At 45.9% G+C, this 22,182-nt stretch overlaps 1 protein-coding gene across 4 annotated transcripts in view; it reads left to right on the plus strand.

Annotated features, from left to right (window-relative positions):
- The window catches only part of GRIK3 (glutamate ionotropic receptor kainate type subunit 3), a 339,684-nt gene extending 318,329 nt beyond the window's left edge, over positions 1-21,355 (plus strand). For all 4 annotated transcript variants that reach the window (XM_061597982.1, XM_061597980.1, XM_061597981.1 and 1 more), the window contains exons 14-16: positions 10,365-10,587; positions 12,445-12,695; positions 16,686-21,355. In XM_061597982.1, the coding sequence (XP_061453966.1) occupies positions 10,365-10,587; positions 12,445-12,695; positions 16,686-16,883 (672 nt within the window). In that variant the 3' untranslated portion in view covers positions 16,884-21,355. The remainder of the gene's footprint in view (positions 1-10,364; positions 10,588-12,444; positions 12,696-16,685) is intronic.
- The last annotated feature ends 827 nt before the right edge of the window (positions 21,356-22,182 follow it).

Consider the following 22,182-nt stretch of genomic DNA (forward strand, 5'->3'; position numbering starts at 1 on the left):
AGAATTGAACCTCTTAGTTCTCTCTCCCCCAAATTAACTTTAGAGGTGCCTAGCCCCAAAGGTTTGGTAGGTTTCTTACCCAGGAGCACCTCTCATGTCTGCAATTTTCAGGCCAATTTTCCACAAAACATTAGGAGAGATTAAGTTATTCCTTTTTCTTTTAACTGACACCAAACCTTCCATGAAAGCTATCTTACTGAAATTTTGCAGGATTCTTGCCCTCAGGAGAGAGCCTCCCTGCAAATTTCATCCAATTCTGCTCCATAATAAAAAAGTTATGGTTTTCTCTTTTAATACAATCAAACTTTTAAAAAGATCACCACACTAAATCCCCTGGGCCTACTTTTTACTTCCCAACAGTGGGGAGAGACAATGAGCAGACTTGGAGCAGACCCCAAGCCAAATTGGGTAGCTTGTGAAGTGCTTCAGATTTTGGTGAACTGTTTTACAAACTGTCAAATCAGGGTTCAATTTGAATCTTGTGGTTGGTGCATACCCCTATTGCACAACATTGGAAACAATGTTTTAGTTATACTGTAGAGCCACAAGAGCCAGCATGGATTTTTCACATTCCGCAATGTTAAATTGAAAATTCCCCCATGCCATTCTGATGCTTCCCATAAGCTCATTTCAAAACAAAACCTTACAAAACCTACACTCCTGAACTCAGAAACGCTTGCTTAACAACCCTCTAAATTTTCATGATGATACACAACACTGTCAGAGAGAATTGAGAGTTCAAAGTGTAAAGAGAGTGGGGGGGGGAAACCCAGACCCCTTTTGGACTTTTTTCTGTCAGAGTTCTCTTAATCTGTTGAAATTCATTAAAAATTAGCCATGTTCACAGAGTACCTGGAATCCTATTACTGACCTTGCCCCATACTCTGACCTTCATCTTCTGCTGTTTAAACGTTAAAAAAATGTCTGACTGATTATTGATTAATTTAATAAATTTTGCATTGAACTGAATGATAGTGTCAGGCATGCTCAGTAAGAACCAGCTGTCAGTACTAAAAGCCAGACTCACAGCTACTTGGCCAGACTTTGATTTCACGTGTGGCAGTCATGGTTCCTAGCAACTAGACAAATGCAAGATTCTGCATTTAGGCCACAAAAACAAAATGCACGGGTACAGGATGGGAAATACCCAGCTTAGCAGTAGTGCGTGTGAGAAGGACCTTGGAATTGTAGTGGATCGCAAGTTGAACATGACCCAGCAGTGTGATCCTGCGGCAAAAAAGGCAAACGCGGTTTTGGGCTGCATAAACAGAGCTATAGTTTCCAGGTCGAGGGAACGAATAGTCCCACTATATTCTGCATTAGTCAGGCCTCATCTGGAATTCTGCATTCAGTTCTGGGCGCCTCATTTTAAGAAAGATATAGACAAGTTGGAGCGGGTTCAGAAGAGGGCGACGAGGATGATAGTTGGTATGGAGAACAAGTCTTATGAGGAAAGGTTGAAGGAACTTGGCATGTTCAGTCTGGTGAAGAGAAGGCTGAGGGGTGACATGATTGCACTCTTTAAGTACCTGAAGGGCTGTCACATAGAGGAGGGTACAGATTTGTTCTTTGCTGCCCCAGAGGGTAGGACTAGGTCTAATGGTTTTAAGTTGCAGGAGCGTAGATTCAGATTGGACATTAGAAGGAACTTCTTGACAGTAAGGGCAGTTCGGCAATGGAACCGACTGCCTAGGGAGGTGATGGGATCCCCTTCGCTGAATGTCTTCAAGCAGAGGCTGGACAGCTATCTGCGGGAGATGCTGTAGCTGTGGATTTCCTGCTGTGAGCAGGTGGTTGGACTCGATGGCCTACAAGGCCCCTTCCAGCCCTATGGTTCTATGATTCTAACTCTCAGCACCCTTCACTAGCTGTCCTGCCCAGAGCCCGACACAGGAAACGAAGGCGAGACTGGCAATAATTCTTCTTTATTAGAGTCACGGTTACATCAAAAGCAGTGTGCTTCATAGACCTATCTAGGCTGACTCACTACTGATGCTAACTATGCTAACTAAGCATTCTCTGCAGCGTGTGGAGGAAGTTGACTCATCACGTCAATCAGGGGGGCACCGCCTTAAGTAGGGAAGGTCTTTGCCCGTAATCTCCAACTCCTGAGTGGTTCCATCCTCTGACTGTCCCGCTTCTCGCATTGTTTCACGTGGGGCGAGGGGGGCAAGTCTCCGTCTGCTCATGGACAGTAAAGGCTCCCTAGGTGCCACCTTGACTTCAGAAGGCGGGGAGCAAGTTGGTGGGGAAACGTTTGAAGGTCCAGGCAGGGAGTCCTGGGGGGGTGGAGTTGGCGCGCGTGAGATATTGCTCCCCAATTGCTCTGGCTGAGCGCTTGCAGGTGGTGAGGCGCCTTCAGGTGGAGTGGGGTCTAAGTCACCCGGGGGATTGTGAAGAGAAACTGGAGGGCTGCTAGCGCTCCCCCCTCCCTCAAGGCTCTCAAAAGTCTCCTCCTCTGCCCACTCTCTCTGGTGCGCTTGGGGTAGCTGGGGCTCAACACTAACTATACTTCCCAGGATTCTTTGGGGGAAGCCATGACTATCTAAAGTGAAATAAAGGTCTGGCATGGATGTGGCCAGGGACAGCTTTGGTTTAAATCTGGGTGGGAGGCTACATGTGCCTGCTGTAGAATGAAAAGATGGGGGATACCCTGAAAAGCAATGATACTGTTCACAATGTTTTCCTTTTGGAAAGGAAAGGGGCTTCCCTTCTGCCCAGTGCCCACCCACCCAATCTCCTACCCTCCCACTCCTCCTACCCTCCCTCCCCCTCCCCCAGGTCAGTGTTGAACTATGACCTGGGAGACCAGGGTTCAAATCCCCACACAGCCATGAAGCTGACTGGGTGACCTTGGGCCAGTCACTGCCTCTCAGCCTCAGAGGAAGGCAATGGTAAAACCACCTCTGAATACTGTTTACCATGCAAACATTATTCATACGGTCAACATAAGTCGGGATTGACTTGAAGGCAGTCCATTTCCATTTTCAAACATGATTGCACAGAAATAAATCCCATTGAACTCAAAAAGTATGGAAATGATCAAACCCACCCTCCCTTCTCCTCCCTCCTATCCCCTCCCTCCTGCCCCTTCCCTCCACCTTTGTCCCTCCATCCCCATCTCCTTCCAATCCCCTCATTCCCCCTCCTCCCCATGGTCAGTTTTACATATCTTAACCATGATTACATGGGAGTAGATACCATTGAACTCTATAAGCATGCAAATGATCAAACCTGCCCTCCCCTCCCTTTGCCCGCTCCAATCTGCTCCTTCCCCCTCTCCCTCCTCTTCCCCCATGGACAGTTATACCTATCCTATATGAGTAAATCCCTTTGAACTCAATAAGCATGCAAATGATCAGACCTGCCTTTCCCCTCCTTCCCCTCTCCTCTCCCTTCCTCGTCCCCTCTGCTCTTCCTCCCCTCCCTCCTCTCCTGCCCATCCCCTGTGGTCAGTTTCACCTATCCTAAGCATGATTGTAGGGAAGTAAATCCCACTGAACTCAGTAAGCATGCAAATGATCAATCCATTCTCAGCAAACTTGCCCAGGATCCCATTTCTTATCTCCCGGATTAAAAAGCAGAGAAATTCACTAATTGGCAAAAAAAACCTTGCGGTTTAAGAATGTACCTATAGGGAACAGATATTCCTATCAAACTTTAAAAAGCAGGGAAATTGGGCAGCTATAGTGAATGCACCAGGGGAGGAGGAGACCTGACCTCCTCTCTGAGATATTGGACTGCCCTACAAATTGGTCAAAATGCAAACACAATTTGGGTTGGTCTTTCGCAGTCCAATCCACTTGCTGTTTAGCTTGGAAGAATTTCTCTGCTTTTTAATCAGCTTGGAAGAATTCGGTAACGTGTGCCTCTGAGCATATGGTGAGTGGTGGCAACACCTGCCATCTCCAAAGATGGAGAATTATATTTTTGTATGTTTTTTGGTGTTCTTCTTACTTTGCTTCATTCCGGTGTTACTGTTGTTTCTACAGAGAATCTGATCTAGAACATTTTATTTCCCTCCTTATTCATCCTAGAAATCTGTGTCAAATTTATTTTTATTCATTTCAAATTCTTTTTATTGGTCAGTGTCGTATGATGGTGAAGACAGCCTTTTGTGTTTCAAACTGGAGGTTATGCTCTATTTCTATTTTGGGTGCATTAACAGTTGAATCTGAAACTGCAGTCTGATGTAAAATCAGACTGATTACAATATGTTGCTACTTCAGGAATGACTCTAGCTGTTGGAAAAAAGAGGATGCATGTTTTCAGCCTGCTATGTTTAAACCATTTCATTTAAGGCAAGGTGGGCAGGGTCAATTAATAACATAGAGCACACCTAGCATTTTGCTAGAATATATTTCACCTCCCATTGTTTTATCTTGTGCAAACTCAGACACTCCTGATGTCCACAGGAGACTATTCTGCAGAATAGTCAGTGCCATTATTCCACAATTATTTTTTGAGTTTTTTTAGTGTAAATTTTGCAAAGTGTTGCTGTACTTCACATATTCAGAGAAATAGAAACAAAATAAAATTTCCTATAGGAAACTTCACTAAAATTAAATCAAACATATTTAAAGTGACCATCTGAACTATATCAACTGTCTTAATAATGTTGCTTCTTCTCTGCTAAAACAAGATCAGCACAGCACATGTCTTTTTATTATTTGGGCTGACTGCAGGTGTTGCCACCATTCACCATATGCTCAGAGGCATATGTTACCAAATTTTTCCAAGCTACACAGGAAGTGGATTGGATTACGAAAGACCAAGCCAAATAGTGTTTGCATTTTGACAAATTTGTAGGGCAGTACGATATCTCAGAGAGGAGGTCAGGTCTGCATTCACTGTGGCGGCCCAATTTCCCTGCTTTTTAAAGTTTGATAGAAATATCTGTTGGCTACAGGTACCTTCTTAAACCGCAAGGTTTTTTGCCTATTAGTGAATCACCTTCAGTTCTTTTTAAAATCTATAGATTGTGTCTAGTCTACATACTCCAGCTGGATTGATTTCCGTTAAAAAATCTCGAGGAATACTATAATCATATAAAGGTATGCCGCCCTCACCATGCTTAGCCCTCCCCGCAGTTTAAAGGCCTAAGAACTGGGGGGGGGGATCTGTGTCAGGTTCTTTTTGTATTGCCATGAAAGTCAGTCACACTCCAACAAAGAGCATTTCCATTTAGGGCTAGGCTTTGATCACATGCAAATTAACTCCCACTTCCTGTTGCTGTATTACCTCAGAGAGAGTATATTCTTTTTTTAATAACCATATTAGTTGTCAGATGTCCACTGTAATTGCTTGCCATTAAGAGCTAACAGTCAATACAGCAGGCAATTAACAACATCAGCTTTTGAAGTTAATCAGGTATCTGTCATCTATTGATTTAAGCACCATGCCGTGATTTATAAAAAAAAACCGGAAGATTTATTGAGATGCTACACCCTTTGTTACATCATGATTGGATGTTATAAACATACTGCAGTTTCAAGCAAGTGAATTTCAGTTTAAATGGGTTGTTTTGTTCGAATTAATAGAAGCATTTTGCAATAGCAGCTGTTTGATGGGCAGCCCATCTGCTAATTTTGGCACCCATTCTTCTTTGGTGGGAACTTGTATAACCCTCTGTGTAGGTTGCCAGGAAACCCTGCTGCAGATATCACACCCCCACCCAGAGGTGTCCCTCTGCTGAGACTCGGAGTCCAGTATTAGCCTAGAGGTGCTAACTGTGGAGTGAGAACTACTGAGTTCAGGGATCCCAGTGGTGCGAAAGACACAAGGGGGACTAACTAAGGACTGCTCTCGGGTGGATGATGGCATCCCCATTTCATGGGACAACACCAAGACTTTAAAAGATGCGACACCAAAACAATGCAAGCAGGTTCCACTGAAAGGGCCCTGTGGCTGTGGGTAGCAGGAAACCGCTCTTTGAAGCAAAGCTGAGGCTCCGCTCCATGTTTGAATGGGCTCCACTCCTTCTTACTCCTGGCATCCATCTCCTCCTCGTCCCTTTTGCCTTTGGCTAGTGTCTGTCTGTGCCCATCAAGCATTGAAGAAGAAACCCCACCTCTTCAGCAAAGTAATTCCTGAATCGTCTCACACTCGCTCAGCTGCTTCCCGTTTGTAGGAAGAGTATCCACTTTATTCAAACACACATCAAAGCCACATTCATACATACATTTATTATATTGATTAGTCGGGTTTTTTTTTTTAAAAAATGAAAGTGACTTCAAGTGACGGATGGCAGCATCCAGTAGTGGCTCACTTGTGTGAAGGGGGGGGAGAAAGCTGTGCATTTGGTGCCCTTGGCTGCCTCACCCATTCTCACAGAAGAGGTGAGGGACTGTGCTGGCTGTGCTGCTGGGTTTGTTATAATGACAAGGCCGGAATATCCCAGGAGATGGATGGCTTCTGTGACTTCCCAAAGAGCCCCATCCCAAGACCTCCTTCGCAGGTGTCCCATATGTATTTACTTTGCCCAAATATCTGTAACCTGCCTTCCCATTAAAAAAAATGTTCAAGGCGACTTATAGTCATTTAAAAACAAACAAACTGGAAACTGGATAAGAAATGAAATGAATCTTTATTGCTCAGAGCCATAGGTTACCACAATTAAACACATGTAAAAGGAAAATACAAAATACATATTAAAATACAAGTCATATTACAACAAAACACAGTAAAAGAGCAACAATACATTTCAAATAAAATTTCCTCTCTTGAGCGAGACACCCTGACCCACCCCATGTCTTAGTGTATAAATACTTCAGTCATAATAGCGCTGGGCACATCCCACTCACCCCACAAGGTGATTTTGGTATCTAATTCTTTTCCCGCAGCTAGAGCAAATTTTACCACCTGAGTAGTTATAAATATATCATTGCCTGCTAGCAAAACGCATAACTGAATTCCATAAAAACTCATTCCCAAAGGAGCGTCCCAATCCGAAGGGTGGATACTATGGAGCAAAACATGTGATGATCATACCAAAAACTGACCTTCCCTCTAAGGTTATTAATTATCACATAAACGCCAAATAATACTCCCCCCTCCCCCAAACAGGGCAGAAATTCAAGGCTGTGCCTTTTCTACCTGATCTGTTCAATATGATACGTGTTCTACTAATTTATTGATGCACCTATGTGGACCCACACATAAGACCCTTGCCCTGCTGCTGCAATGCTGTCCTGCTGCATCTTAAAAGTGGGATTGCAACTCTTCCCACACTTGTATCTATCGATCTTGCACAATTCCTATCACACCACCAAGTTGGGTGGTATCTGTGATAACATGTGGGCTGCTCCCAGTCACTCCCCAGTGCCTCATCCATGGCCCTCCCAAAAGCCAAAGACTGCAAAATAAGGTGAGGGCCCTTTAGCCAGTTAGCCACTTCTTGCAGGGAGATGGAGGCTACTACACTCCAGTCCTGGTCTGCCTACATCAATTGGCTATAGCCAAGGCCAGTCAGAGTGGGAGCCAGTAGGGCTATTTGCCCTGGGCCTCAAGATCAAAGGAGACCTCAAATTTAGACTCTTGTTAATTTTTGTTACATTTTGAATCTTGTTTTTATGGGCATCAGCCCAAAATAGGACACACACTCAACAGCTGCAAATTGAAACACTTGCACAGAAAGGGACTAGAAAAGCATTTGTTACTATATATTCAGATTACATCTCATACTTTTTGATGACTTACTTTGTTTTTGTGGGTCACCTCAAAAGCTGGAAGTGGCCCAGGGCTCTCTGGATCTCCCAGAGGGCCTGGCTATACCTTCCTGCAGAGACAGCATCTCAGGTAGCTTACCTGAGCAGGGGCCCTGGAATTGCCCAGGGTCCTGAAAGCGCTGCTTGACTGGGGCTCTTGACTGAACATTGCCTGTTTTCCCTGCAAGCCTTGCAGTCATACAGAAGCTGGTCACACGGTGCGCTATCTTCCTTATGTGCCCTCGCTACCTTCCAGTTGTTTTAAATGTGCATTGGATGTGCTTCAAATCTATGGTGTGGATCTGCTCTAAATCACCAGCAAATCAAATCAATAATGACCACACACAAAGTGCCAGAACAATAATTCCCTAAGGCCAATTGAGGGATCCACCCAAAACATTCATCTGTTGCCCCTTCCCCTTCACCAGATGTTCAAGCACTAAGGATGGGATTCATTGGGCAATGCCAGTTTGAAAGCATTCTGTCAACCTAACAAGCTGGCATCAGTTTGAGTTTGTGCCTTATCTGCTAGCCGCTGCTTTTACCAGTATGGGTGTTTTTCACTTGGAAAAATATATATTAATATAAATATTTTTAAAGGAAATACCAATATTTGGAAGGGAAATATCAATATAAAATATTGATATTTTGAAATAAATAATATTTAGAGGGAAGCATCAATATTTGTAAAGGAAATATTGATACATTATCATAAAATTGATGTTTTAGAAGTGGATTTTTTTAAAAAAATGTATTTCAAAAATCGCTGTGGATATTTCTCTACATTAAAATCTGATCCTCAAAAATTAAGAATAAAAGAATTAATGGAAAATTCAGTACCAAATCTGAATTGGGTGGAATTCTAGCACACTCCTATCCTGCACTGGGATGTTGACCCCCGTGCCCCAGTCTTCTGCAAAAAGAGTTGGGGCCATGCTATCCAAACTGATGGTTGGGGGATGGGCCTTCACATAGCAGCGTGTTATGGTGAGTGCTGTGTCAAATGCAGCCAAATTCTGTGCTGAAATTGAAAACTTCCTTAAAACAACTTTGTCTGGATATGCATATTTGTGGAGTGCCAATGTCTGGTTTGACTCTTTATCGCCGCACTTTGTTTAGCCTTGCACCACCATTTTCACTGCTGCTACTTATTTTTAAGGGTCTCTTCCAGTGCTCCCTGGATGGTTGACATGCAACTCCTTAACAACCATCTATGGCTCTCTCTTTTAAAACAGCGAATGGAATGAACTGTACCTCCCTCCCTCCCTTGCTAGCAACACAAGCAGCAGCAGCCACCACCCAGAGGGCATTTAAAAGCAAGATAATGGCTCTGACACAAGGGGTGACATCACTCTCTGAATAGCTCCAGTGATGCATGGCAGGCCTTTTCCAGGGTGGAAAACTCCCACAACTGTGCTGAGATAACTTGATTGTGAAAATAAGAAGCATGCCGTTTTCTTTCCCCTACCCTGAAGCACCATATCATTTTCATTGCATATTTTAGGTGTAAATCAGTAACCGCCTCCACCCCCTCCTGGCCAGCTGAGATTCAATTTCTACAGTTATTTTTAACACAGCTGTCCCCCAATTTAAAGTCAGTTCTTCCCCAGTTTAAACTCCACAACAGTCTTTTTGGGTAGTGTATGCTGGGAAATGCTGAGTAACGCTTGAATAGGGACTGTGCCTGACCATAGACTTGGGCTGCTTTAGAAGAACAAACAGATTGTCCGTGTGGGAACAAGCCAGAGGTCCAGCCTATTTCCAGCTCTGGCCATCTGAAAGCCCACAAGCCTAGAGGTGATGCCCATCTCCTGTTTGTCCCCAGTATTTGGAATTCACAGGTGCACTGCCATTTAGTGGGTGACAGACACATCCCTGTTTAGCCATCTGAAGTAGCAGCCATTGTTGCTTCCTGTAGTAACGCATTCTGTGTGGTCATCGTAGACTTCCTTTTGTTTGTCCTGAACCTTCCACCCGACAAGGTGGCGCAGAGTTCCAGTATTAAGAGGAAGGGAGACGAATCGTTTCCATTTGCTCCCTTACCACTGTTCACAATGTTGCTGACATCTACTGTGCCTGAGGGGTTCAGGGGGGGAAAGGTGGCCTAAGGATATGTGTACATCCTGTACTAAACATGAGCCTATTGCCCTCTAGATGTTTTGGACTACAGCTCCCATCAGCCCAAGCATTGTATGGCTGTGCTCTCTGGGGCTGATGTGATTGTAGTCCAAAACATCTGAACGGCACCAGGTTGGGAAGGCTACTCTACACACTGGCATAGAGTACTATAAAGCAACTTAACAGCCAGTGTTGGGACACCATCACTAGGAACAAGAGGGGAACAGGTGGCTGCCCCCAGAATTAGAGTATGTGTGTGAGAGAGAGAATCTAGACAACCCCACTTGTGTTAAAAATTTTCATATGCAATATAGGCCACAGTACACCACCAGGTTTTGCAGACAAGATATTTTTTGAAGTGCTCGAAATTGAATTCAAGGGATGGCATTCCATAAGCACCTCTGGGGACATGAAACACCTTTGACAGATTCCAGGAAGAAGGATGCTTTAAGTTGGAGAGAGAGAGAAGCTTGTAGGCTTGAGTCTCTTGTCATTTTTCAAGGTTGTTGCTTTCTGTTTTCCATGGGGCTACCATTTCAGAAATCAAGGATCTCCACTTTTGAAAAGATGTGGGCCTTCATGAGCAGCAAGGCCTCTGCTCTCGTTAAGAACAATGAAGAAGGAATCCAGCGTGCCCTCACGTCTGACTACGCCTTGCTGATGGAGTCCACCACCATCGAGTACATCACCCAAAGAAACTGCAACCTGACCCAGATTGGGGGACTGATTGACTCCAAGGGCTACGGGATTGGCACTCCTATGGGTGAGGAACAGCAGGGTCCAGCTAGTGGAGGGCAAGAGCCAGGCCTGCTAAAAGGCAGGTTTACAGGAGCTGCTCCAAATGGTGGGCGAGGGGGGGGACACTGGTCACTGTGTTGCTTCCAGGTTTGGTTGCAGGTGAGTGGGCTCCTTCTTAAGGAAACTGACCCCCTTGCAAGGTAGGAATGCTGGATCTGCTACCTGGGGAGGGTTCCTGGTCTCTTAAGCATGGTGAGGTAATATCAGGACAAACCATGACTCTTCCTACAGCTACTTTTGTGAGGAGTCCTGATCTTGCCACTTGTCTGCCAAAGCATTCACACACATTCAGAAAACAACCAAGTAACCCACGACTGTACCACTCCCTGCCTCTGAAACTGGCTTTCTGAAGCCAGCCTCAACCAGAGCAACACCAACAAAAGCCACCACCTGGGCCCCTGCCATCGGAGGGAAGGGAATCCCCAGCTAGCACAGAGTGTACCCCTCTGCTCAACCTACGCTTCTCCCTTCAAGAATTGGTTGCCACCAGACAAGGGTCTTATCAGTCAACCTCCAAATCTCCCTTGGGTCTCCCTGAAGCCACTCAAGGTAGCATCATTTTGTGACTTCTAGGTGTGAGGGTGTTCAAATAAGGAGAGACCACACAAGGTTTATGAAATATGACCTATACTGAGACAAAAGTATGGAGTTTTAAGAAAATATATGTACAGGTTGCAGATAACCAGTATCTTCCCTTTGGAGCAAAAAAGGACAAACAAAACAGTGTTAAATGCAACCCTCTGTCCCTGGGACTACGTATGTACCTGCTGCAGCCGCTTCCCTAGAGTGGCAGCCCTTCTGCTTTGGAGGTACCATGCTGGGCCCTGCCTTTGAGCTCACTGGCCTTCTGGCTGCCCACTTCTTGTTTTAGACTCCCCTTGTCAATCAGAAGCCAGATTTTGGATGAACATCAGAAAAAACTTCCTAACTGTTAGAGCCATACGACAATGGAACCAATGACCTAGGGAGGTAGTGGACTCTCCGACACTGGAGGCATTCAAGAGGCAGCTGGACAGCCACCTGTCAAGAATGCTTTGATTTGGATTCCTGCATTGAGCAGGGGGTTGGACTCAATGGCCTTATAGGCCCTTCCAACGCTATGATTATTTGGTTTTATGATCACAGGCTCTATGCAGCATGATTCACCAATGTTGGTGACCTGGTTACAGGCAACAAGAAGTTTAGAGCTTTTAATTTTCCTGCCCTCAGCTGTTAGCTGTTATTTCTCACATTCAAAATGGAGTTTTCACTTCCTTGTTATTTCAGCCTCATGATATGGCTAGTTAACCCTGTAATCCCCATTGCACAAAGAAGACAGATATGCAACAGACCATACAAACAGTTCACCTAAACAAAGCCGAGAAAAATATGCATACCTGTATAATATGCAGCCGTGGATAAAACACACAATCCATCATTAACAGCCCAGGGCAGCAAAGCCGAAGTCCTTCACACACACACACACCGTGCACAGAATTTCAGCTTTCTATGAGGCTCTGCTTTTTAAAAAAAGTTTCAAGACTTTATGATTGTAAAGTGTGATAAGTGCCTCCTGAGATCTCAAAAGCCTGAGAGGTGGCTGAATAAGATTTCCAGGATGGAGGGGGGGGGCTCAGTGTCACGCCACGCTCCTTGTCCTTCAACCATGACCATCAAAATAGGAATATATCATGCAAATAAGAATTTATGCAAATTTGTATAATTTTCACAAGTGGCCGGATCCAGCTTATCTGGATGCAGAATTGCACTGTTTTGCCTTTTGCTTCCTTGCTCCGTGTAGAGTGAGTGGGGTACCCACCTTCCCTGTGTCTGCCCCCTTCAGGTTCACCATACAGAGACAAGATCACCATTGCCATCCTCCAGCTTCAGGAAGAGGCCAAGCTGCATGCCTTGAAGGATAAGTGGTGGCGAAGCAATGGCTGCCCCGAGGAGGAGAACAAAGAAGCCAGCGCTCTCGGGATCCAGAACATTGGTGGGCTCTTCATCGTCCTGGCTGCCGGTCTGGTTCTTTCCGTGTTTGTGGCTACCGTGGAGTTCATCTACAAGCTGCACAAGACAGCAGAACGTGAGCAGGTATTGGCTGTGGAATCACTGTGCAATCTCCCCGTCCTCTGTTGATGCACAAGGACCCTCCCCCAATAAACTGAGCTAGATGGGGGGGTGTACCTAAACCCTTGTGACATTTCGGCAAAAAGGAGCCCCTCTCCTTTTCTTTCAACAACACAAAGGGAATAATAATTCATTGCCATGGGTGTTGTGAATGAGGGCCATGCAGTACCGTAGTGGCAAATTCAGAAGTGCAGGCTCCCTTCATGATAGTCACAGCCACCACATCCCTTTTTTTGCTGTGGGTTGAGCATGCGATCCTGGTTCATTCCTTCTCCTGTACCAATGGAGTCCCTAGGACCCAATCATCATGAAAGGGGAGAGTGTTAGCTACTGAAAAGGGGAGAGTGTTAGCTACTGAAAAGGGGAGAGTGTTAGCTACTGAAAAGGGGAGAGTCAGTCTGTGGCTGACTTTCACCTCCTTTCTCTCTGATTGCTTCCAATCAGCAGGAAAGGAGAAGAAAGAATGTTAGAAAACTCTTCTCAGAGGTTAACACACTCCCATTTCATGATGATTGGCTTGTGGGATGCTGGGGACTTAGGAACCCTGCTGGGACCCTACTCCCAAAAAATTAAAGGGTCTAAGACCCGTCGAGACCCTGGACCAGTACACCCCTGGGGCCATGAGTTACGATGGCTTTAAAAATGGATTGGGCAGATTCCCAATTCTCTTCCAGCATCCCAAAGAATGTGTGCGAGCTGAAAGGAAGGAGGGGGCCTGCCTGTGCACCCTGCCCCAGTGTCCCTGCACATAGATCCTTCTCTCCTTTCCTGACCTTCAGGGTTCAGTGTGAAGGTCTGAAAGGGGATTGTAACCACATTCAGTTGAGCCTTCCCCAGGATCAGGAACCCCTAATTTGCAACAGCTGGGAGAGAACTCAGAATGTGTGGTTTACATGCATGGAGCCATCAAGGGCAAAGGCTAGCATGCAGCTCCCACCCTCTTTGACCCCGCACATATTCTTTGGAAGGAGAACAGATTGGACAGTTGCTCTTAGCCATTATGGCTCCTTGAAATCTCCAGATTCTGAAGGAGTGCATCTTTGAGTCCAGAGTGCCTTCAGGTGGTTGACTCCTGCTGGAATCTGAATGTTGGTTTGGTCCAGCAAGGCGGAGCGATGGTTCTTTCAGAGGATCTGTCAATAACAACTACTAACTGGAAATGGAGCCTCTGCATTAAGAGAGGGTGATGCCTTTGGATATCAGATGCTGGAAACTGCTCTTCCTTTCATGCCAGTAGGCTTCTCAGAGGCATTGGCTGGCCAATAAAGGAAGCATTTTGCCAGCCTGGTGCCCTTCACATGTTTTGGACTACAACTCCCATCATCCTCAGCCAGCATGACTATGGTGCAGGGGCTGATGGGAGCATGGCCATGCTAGCTGGAGCAAAACATCTGGAGTCCACAAGGTTAGTGAAGGTGGATTAGATGGACCTAATCATGCCCTCGTACAGGGAGACACTCCTTCTTATTGATATGGAAGTAGTAATCATCCAATGTTAAATGTTCTGGGGAAAAGTGTGTCAAAAGGAAGAGGGAGCAATGCAGTTAGAACACAAGGTTTCCATCTGGGATTTTTCCAAACCTGAAATAAGTTTTAAGTTGTGGCAGGAAGTCTTTATTCATGACCACTGGAAGCCCCATTCAGATTCTCTGCAGCGTCACTGGACATTAGTCAGCTGATGTGGCTAAGAGACTGAGCTTCGAATCAGAAAATTCCCAGTTCAAAACTTGTTTTTGTCACTAGGTAGTCTTAAGCAAGCTACTCTTAGCCTCACTCTTCATCCCTGAATTATGGGATACTGACCAAGCTGTAAGTCAAAGTACTGCATGTGAAACCACCCTGAAAAGTTTATTGAAGGGTAAGATATACATATAGTAAATTAATTAATCAAGCAAGCAAGCAAGCATATTTATTTATTTATTTATTATTTGATTTATATCCCGTCCTTCCTCCCAGCAGGAGCCCAGGGCAGCAAACAGAAATGCTAAAAACACTTTAAAACATCATAAAAACAGACCCTAAAATACATTAAAACAAAACAACGTTAAAAACATTTTTAAAAAAGCTTTAAAAGCATCTTTTTAAAAAAGGGTTAAAAACATTATTTAAAAAAACACATATTAACAAGCAATTCTAACACAGACGCAGACTGGGATAGGTCTCAACTTAAAAGGCTTGTTGAAAGAGGAAAGTCTTCAATAGGCGCCAAAAAGATAGCAGAGATGGTGCCTGCCTAATATTCAAGGAGACGGAATTCCACAGGGTAGGTGTCGCCACACTAAAGGTCCGTTTCCTATATTGTGCAGAAAGAACCTCCTGATAAGATGGTATCTGCAGGAGCCCCTCACCTGCAGAGCGCAGTGATCGGCTGGGTATATAAGGGGTAAGATGGTCTTTCAGGTATCCTGGTCCTGAGCTGTATAGGGCGTTGTACGCCAAAACTAGATCCTTGAACTTGGCCCAGTAGCAAATGGACAGCCAGTGCAATTCTTTCAGCAGCAGGGTGACATGTTGGCAATACCCTGCTCCAGTGAGCAGTCTCGCCGCTGCATTTTGCACTAGTTGCAGCTTCCAGACCAACCTCAAGGGCAGTCCCACATAGAGCGCATTACAGTAATCCAGCCTGGAGGTTATCAGTGCGTGGACAACAGTGGTCAGGCTATCCTGGCCCAGAAATGGACGCAGCTGTCTCACCAGCCGAAGCTGGTAAAAGGCACTCCTGGCCACTGAGGTCACCTGGGCCTCTACCCACAAAGATGGATCCAGGAACACCCCTAGACTACGTACCTGCTCTTTCAGAGGGAGTACGACCCCATCCAAAGCAGGCAACTGACCAATTATCTGAACTTGGGAACCACCAACCCACAGTGCCTCCGTCTAGCTAGGATACAGATGCAGTTTATTGGCCCTCATCCAGCCCACCACCGAGTCCAGGCAGTAGTCCAGGGCTTGCACAGCCTCTCCTGATTCAGATGTTACAGAGAAATAGAGCTGGGTATCCTCAGCATACTGTTGACACCTCACCCCAAATCTCCTGATGACTGCTCCCAAGGGCTTCATAACATAACATCTATATGTTAAACAGCATGGGGGACAAGATGGTACCCTGTGGCACCCCACACCACAACTGCCAGCACCTAATGCTATTCTCTGAGAGTGACCCTGGAGATAGGATTGGAACCTCTGTAAAACAGTGCCTCCACTACCCATCTCACTAAGTTGGCCCAGAAGGATACCGTGGTCAATGGTATCATAAGCCGCTCAGAGATCAAGTAAGAATAACAGGGACGCACTCCGCCTGTCCTTCTCCTGATAAAGGTCATCCATCAGGGCAACCAAGGCCGATTCAGTCCCATAACCAGGCCTGAACCCAGACTAGAATGGGTCAAGAAAATCTGTTTCATCCAAGAGTACTTGCAGTTGCTGCGCCACCACCCTCTCAATCGCCTTCCCTAAAAAGGGGGTATTTGCAACCGGTCGGTAGTTGTCACAAACCAATGGATCCAGGGTGGGCTTTTTCAGGAGTGGTCGGATCACTGTCTCTTTCAAGGCAGCTGGAACCACTCCCTCTCGCAGTGATGCGTTGACCACACAACAGATCCACTCGGTCAGAACATTTTGAACATATGAAAGTGTTTCGTTAATGCTTTGTGATGGTGGTGTAATTCTGATGAGCAGTCATGAGATCTAGAAACATGTTCTTTTGGCTCCAGTTCTGCCCTTGCGGCGTGCTCATATGCTTACATGTCACGCTGTCATGTAATGCTGCCCTAGCACTTGAGCAGGTCTACAAGCCACAGGCAAGCAGAACTGTTTCCTGCACACTTCCCATTGTAGTGAGCAAAACGTGCATTGCGCCTGCAGCATTTCCAGGCTGTGTGCTAGCTTTTGTGCCAAGGCTGTTGCACCCAAAGTCTAATGAAGGTCTCCCTCTTGCCTCCTCCCTTCTTGCAGCGTTCCTTCTGCAGTGCCATGGCAGACGAGATCAAACTGTCGCTCACCTGCCACCGGCAGGTGAAACACAAGCCCCAGCTCCCCGGGGTCATGGTGAAGACAGATGCTGTCATCAACATGCATACGTTCAACGACAGGCGGCTTCCTGGCAAGGACAACATGGCCTGCAACACTGGGCTGACTCCCGTCTTCCCATAATGGAGCGAGAGACAGGCGCTGGGGAGGGGGGAAGCAGAGTGAGAGGAGTCGTCAACCCCAGCTTTTGAGGACAAAGCATTCAATGTAACTTCAGCCAACTTGGATACAAGAAGTCGCAGCATGGATCATGACAGCACCTTCAGTTTGGGGTCATTGTTTAACTTTTTTTTTAAAAAAGTGAAGGTTTAAGCAGCGCTGCAGGCCCCTTAGCCTCTCACCAAGACACATCCAGGAGTCTTGCTGTTTACATATCAAACTGATGGAAGAATCCAAGCAGGGCATGGACTGATCTGGTGCAGACAAGAGTCCCAAAGCCTGCAAATTCAACGCTTCCATTAAGAATGGCAATAAACAAAATGACCTTTGGTTAGGACAAGTGTGGGACCCCCGTGTGGGGGCAGAACCCGAACTGGCTTCCACAGGACATTTCAGAGACAATATGGATGGGAGGAGGGGAGAGGACTTGTGCAAGACGCTCCTTTCCCTTGAAGGGGCAGAACTCTGACCTCAACCCTGTTCTGAACCGTCATGCACCAGGGAGCCCCTGCTGGGCCACCAGCGGACCCTTCTGGGGAGAGGAGACACCAGGGAGAGCCTCTTTTCTTCAGGTGTGGAGGGGAATGGTTAAGAGGAGGGGAGAGGTGCCCATAATGAAGCAAGCAAGCATTGCCTCTGCTTGCAGGTGTAGGCACTTAGGAGGAGGAATCACACCCTTCAGACAGTTGTTCCATTAACTCCTTGGTGCCATCTGCTCCAAGTCAGTTATATCTGACCAAGCAAAGCCACAGACCTTGGAGAAGAGTGGTTGCCATTAGAAAGGCTGGCATACGCTGCAAATGCGGAATGATGGCCCTGATGACTTCACTGATATCTCAGGGGAGGGGGTTGAGCAAAATGGATAAAATCCAACATTTAATTGGGGAGGGAGGGTGTTGGGTGGAGGATTTGGCAAAATTGCAGATGAGCAGTGACAGTTGGGTGTAAATCTGGATTTGGGGTGAGCTGGAGTATTGTGCAATTCTATGTATGTTACTCAGAAGTAAGTCCCACTGTATCCAGTGGGGCTTACTCCCAAGTAAGTGTGCCTAGTATTGTAGCCCCAGCCACCTACCATTAGAAGTCATTAAACTGTGATTTTAACAGAATAGTCCTCTCCTGGGCACCATGAATTGTCTTTTTTCTTCCAGACACAATTTTTCCTTCACAGTGACCAAAGAATGCCCTTCATCTGCCATTTAAAAGAACACAGTGAACAGGATGCTCTTGTCCTCACTCCCATCTGTAGCATCACCAAATGAAGACTGTTTCCCAAAAAGCTAGCAGGACACCGACAGCATGTACATCTGGATGCAAAGCTGCATCTTTCCACATTCAGCCAGCTTTCAGAGTGAGACAATCCTTGTTTTGACTTGTGAAGTTAAAGCATATTGTGAGACAAGTTTCCAAACAGCATTTCAGTCAGTTACATGCCAAGTCAAATCAATCTCAGTCAAGCTGGTGAAAGTTCTAACAGGCAAGCTAGAGAGAGGCCCAGAATCAGCCTTGATGTAACCAGGTGATTCTACATCCTGGCATGAGCTGATGAAATGGACAAGGACCCCTAGCCCACCCTCTAAAATGCCTTTTTGAGAAACTCTTTCTGTCAGGGTCCAAACACCACCCATTGCATTTTTTCCATGCAAAGTGCAGTATCCTAAACGTGTGGCAGGTTGTACCAGGGCACCAGCATCCACCAAAAGCCACAGAGACCCGGAGGCTTGGCTGGCCAAGGGGCACTAGAGGGGTGCCGATCCTGGCACAGCTGTCTTTGTTCAAGGGAGAGCTCAAGAAATCCAGGCCTAAAGTACACATTCCACGGAGTACTGTCTTGCATCCCTCTTTCTTCATGTGGAAAGCCGTGTGCGAGGCGTGGAAGCATCAGGCAGATAAGAGTGGGAGGAAGGTGCTGCCAGAAAAGAGGAAATGCACCACCAAAAATAGAAGTACGCAGATACAATTCACATCTGCTAATTAATATGTATAGACACAAATTTGGAAATAAATGTGATAAGTAGAAATACAGTAGATCTCCCCATAGCGCAGAAGACTGACCAGGTGACTTGCTCAGTTTGTGTCCAGGTGCTCACAGTGGGTGGGTGATTTCCAGCCAGGCTGCTACTATGACACAGTCTCATGGCTCTTTATGTTTCATCTGGACTTGGACTGCACAGCCCTCCAGATAAGGGAGGGTACATGGCTACCATAAAATGCTTAACACTGCCCTGCTGGCCATTTCCCCCTCAGGGTGGGGTGGGGGGACATGAGACCTGCAGGGGACTAGCAGGTTTGCGTGTGTTTTTGAAGGAGGGGTTTTGAGAAGAACAATGACCCAAAGGGAAAGGGCTCAGCACCCCCTTAGACCATTGTTGCAGTCCTCAAGTAGCTGCTGCTCGTTGCTTTCAAATGGCGCAGAGTTCCATCTAAGGTGTCCTTTGGCCGCCAGGTTGCCTGCTGTGCCACAGGCACCTTGCCAGCCGAGGAAATGGTCCCGAAAGATCTGGCGGCGGCGGCTGCTTCTCAAGATAGTGGCACATAATGAAGGCATCATGTGCCCTTTCAGTCCTGCCATTGTAATAAAGTCATTCAGAGCTGCCTGTGAAGGTCCCAGAGCGGCCCGGATGAGTGCCACAAGGGGCTGACAAAACAGAGGACCAACCTTGTGTGTCCCTGACAGACAACCCACAGAAGAGCACCGTGTTTGGCGGGACCTTTCACACGCTGCAGTGCCCAGAGCGCCCTCCTGGCTCTGTGTGAAGGGTTTGCTCCAGCAAAGCCGGCCTCCTCCACCCAATCCCCCACTTTGTGGCCTTTCTTGCTCAGCCAGCTACTTTCTGCCCTTCAGCTGCCCCTCCAAATGTGTCAGAAATTTTCCTTTTTCAGAAATAATTAACCCAAAATGTTCAAGAGGAGTTCTCAAGCTACTTAGTGAGAGGAGCGTTCGGCTAGAAGACATTGGTCCAAATGATGGCTTGCCTTACCAGGTTGGGCCATCAGAGAGGAGCTCACAGCTGCTTTGCTCCTAAGACCTTTTGACTCCTGTGCCCTTCTGAGCAAAGGCCAAGTGTGGCTGAATATGGTTTCTGGTCTCCCCTCACTAACCACGAGCTGTAGCCTTCGTTTGCTCACACAGCTTGGCTTGTGCAACTGAGCCCACTGAAACATCTGCAAATGTGATACTGGCCTTTAGCTAATTTCCCAACTACTACTCCCCGGCGCCTGGAAAAAGAGATTGGAATCTGCCCTACTAGGAACTAGCAGGGCCATTTCACTGAAAAGAAGAATTTGTTTAATCATTCTCAGTTCAATCAACTCAGACTGGTTGCAAAATCTTTTTATTCATAATAATCACCTGGCACTGAAAGTTGCACAGAATGGGTGCTGGTTTTGTTTAGCCATTTTCAGTTTTTATTACCAATTTATTTCAGCAAATTAAATCAGGAAATGCACCTTTCTCAGAATCCTTCAAAAATTGGTTTGTTATTGCATCCAGGTGAATTTGTTTAAAACCTACGTTATCCAGTCTCAGAATTTCATGTAAAACCGGGCATGTGGGTGTTGCTTTTAATGTTGTTATAAGCCTTTATTCCTATTCTCTTTCATATATTTGTCTTCTACACCAGGCCTGTTTATGTAAGTCTTTGAGAGCTTTTAAGCTGCCCAGACTGAATCTGAGTTTAAACTGGGTCATGAGAGTAGTGTAACAGCGTTAACAACTCACCGTTTTTGCTCTGGATGATGCTGACCAGCCACTGATGGAGACAAGATACTGGGCTCAGTAGTGGGAGTGTATTGATTAGCTAACCAATAATGCCTAAGATTCTAGGGAAATATTTGTAGGCATATTTTGCTTTTGTTCAAAATGTAAGCAGACCTAATATGCAAGGAGGGGCGGGGAGTTGGTCAAGGTTGCCACTGCTCCATCAAAGACATTGGAACTGCAGCTCTTCCCCACCGCTGGAACTTTGGCCAGGGCAGCGTTACTGTGTGAGTCCAGTTCCAATCACACACTCATTCTCACAACCATACAGACTTGCATCGCTAGATCACAACTACAGAACTTATTTGGCTCTAGAAAGGAGACACCATCAACAGCTGCACCAGGATGACAATTGTGGGCCATCAATGGCAGATTGCCCTTTTGCTGTCTATTCTAAACATCACTCTCAACAACAACTGACAGAACAGGTCTCTATGACATTCAGGGGAATACTCCTTTGTGGACATGCAGAAATTTCTATGAATATAGTTTTTTGTAAACATTTTGTAACAATTTTGGTTTCATAGTAACTGTGTTACTTGCAGATCATTCTAGGCAGATGTAAATAAAATTTCCAAAAAATAAAAAAATGAGTTTAACATTTTAAAAGAAGACAAAATCTGATTATTTTCCTTTTTAAGACACTGTGATATATCAAAGTGCACAGTTTGCTGTATGAGGTAACATTGTTCTAAATTTTAAATAATAATAAAAATGAATTTATACAAAAGGATACGACAAAGATATTTCCTCATGCGTTTGTGTTACCAAAATGCAAAACTGCCATTCATACAAGTCACAACCACTTATGTGGCACAGAGACTAAGCATAGAATCATAGAACAGTAGAGTTGGAAGGGGCCTATAAGACTATCAAGTCCAACCCCCTGCTCAATGCAGGAATCCAAATCAAAGCATTCCCGACAGATGGCTGTCCAGCTGCCTCTTGAATGCCTCCAGTGTCAGAGAGCCCACCACCTCTCTAGATAATTGGTTCCATTGTCCAATGGCTCTAACAGGAAGTTTTTTCAGATGTCCAGTTGAAATCTGGCTTCCTGCAACTTGAGCCCATTATTCCGTGTCCTGCACCCTGGGACGATCGAGAAGAGATCCTGGCCCTCCTCTGTGTGGCAACCTTTCAAGTACTTGAACAGTGCTATCATATCTCCCCTCAGTCTTCTCTTCTCCAGGCTAAACATGCCCAGTTCTTTCAGTCTCTTCTCATAGGGCCTTGTTTCCAGGTGGGATATATGTGAGTGTCAGCACTGGGATCCACTGTGGTTTGGGAATTGGGGTAGAAACATTTAAACAGACAACTGAGTTAATTCTAGAAGTGGGGAAGAGCCACAGCTCAGTGGCAGAGCATCTGCCCTGCATGCAGAAGGTCCCAGGTTCAATTCCCAAAATCTCCAGGTAGGGCTGGGAGAGACTCCCTGCCTCAATGCCTGGACAGCTGCTACCAGCCAGTGCAGACAAACCTGAGCTAGATGGACCAATGGTCTGA

The sequence above is a fragment of the Rhineura floridana genome, chromosome 15 (genome assembly GCF_030035675.1).
Source record: "Rhineura floridana isolate rRhiFlo1 chromosome 15, rRhiFlo1.hap2, whole genome shotgun sequence".
NCBI classification, from domain to species: domain Eukaryota; kingdom Metazoa; phylum Chordata; class Lepidosauria; order Squamata; family Rhineuridae; genus Rhineura; species Rhineura floridana.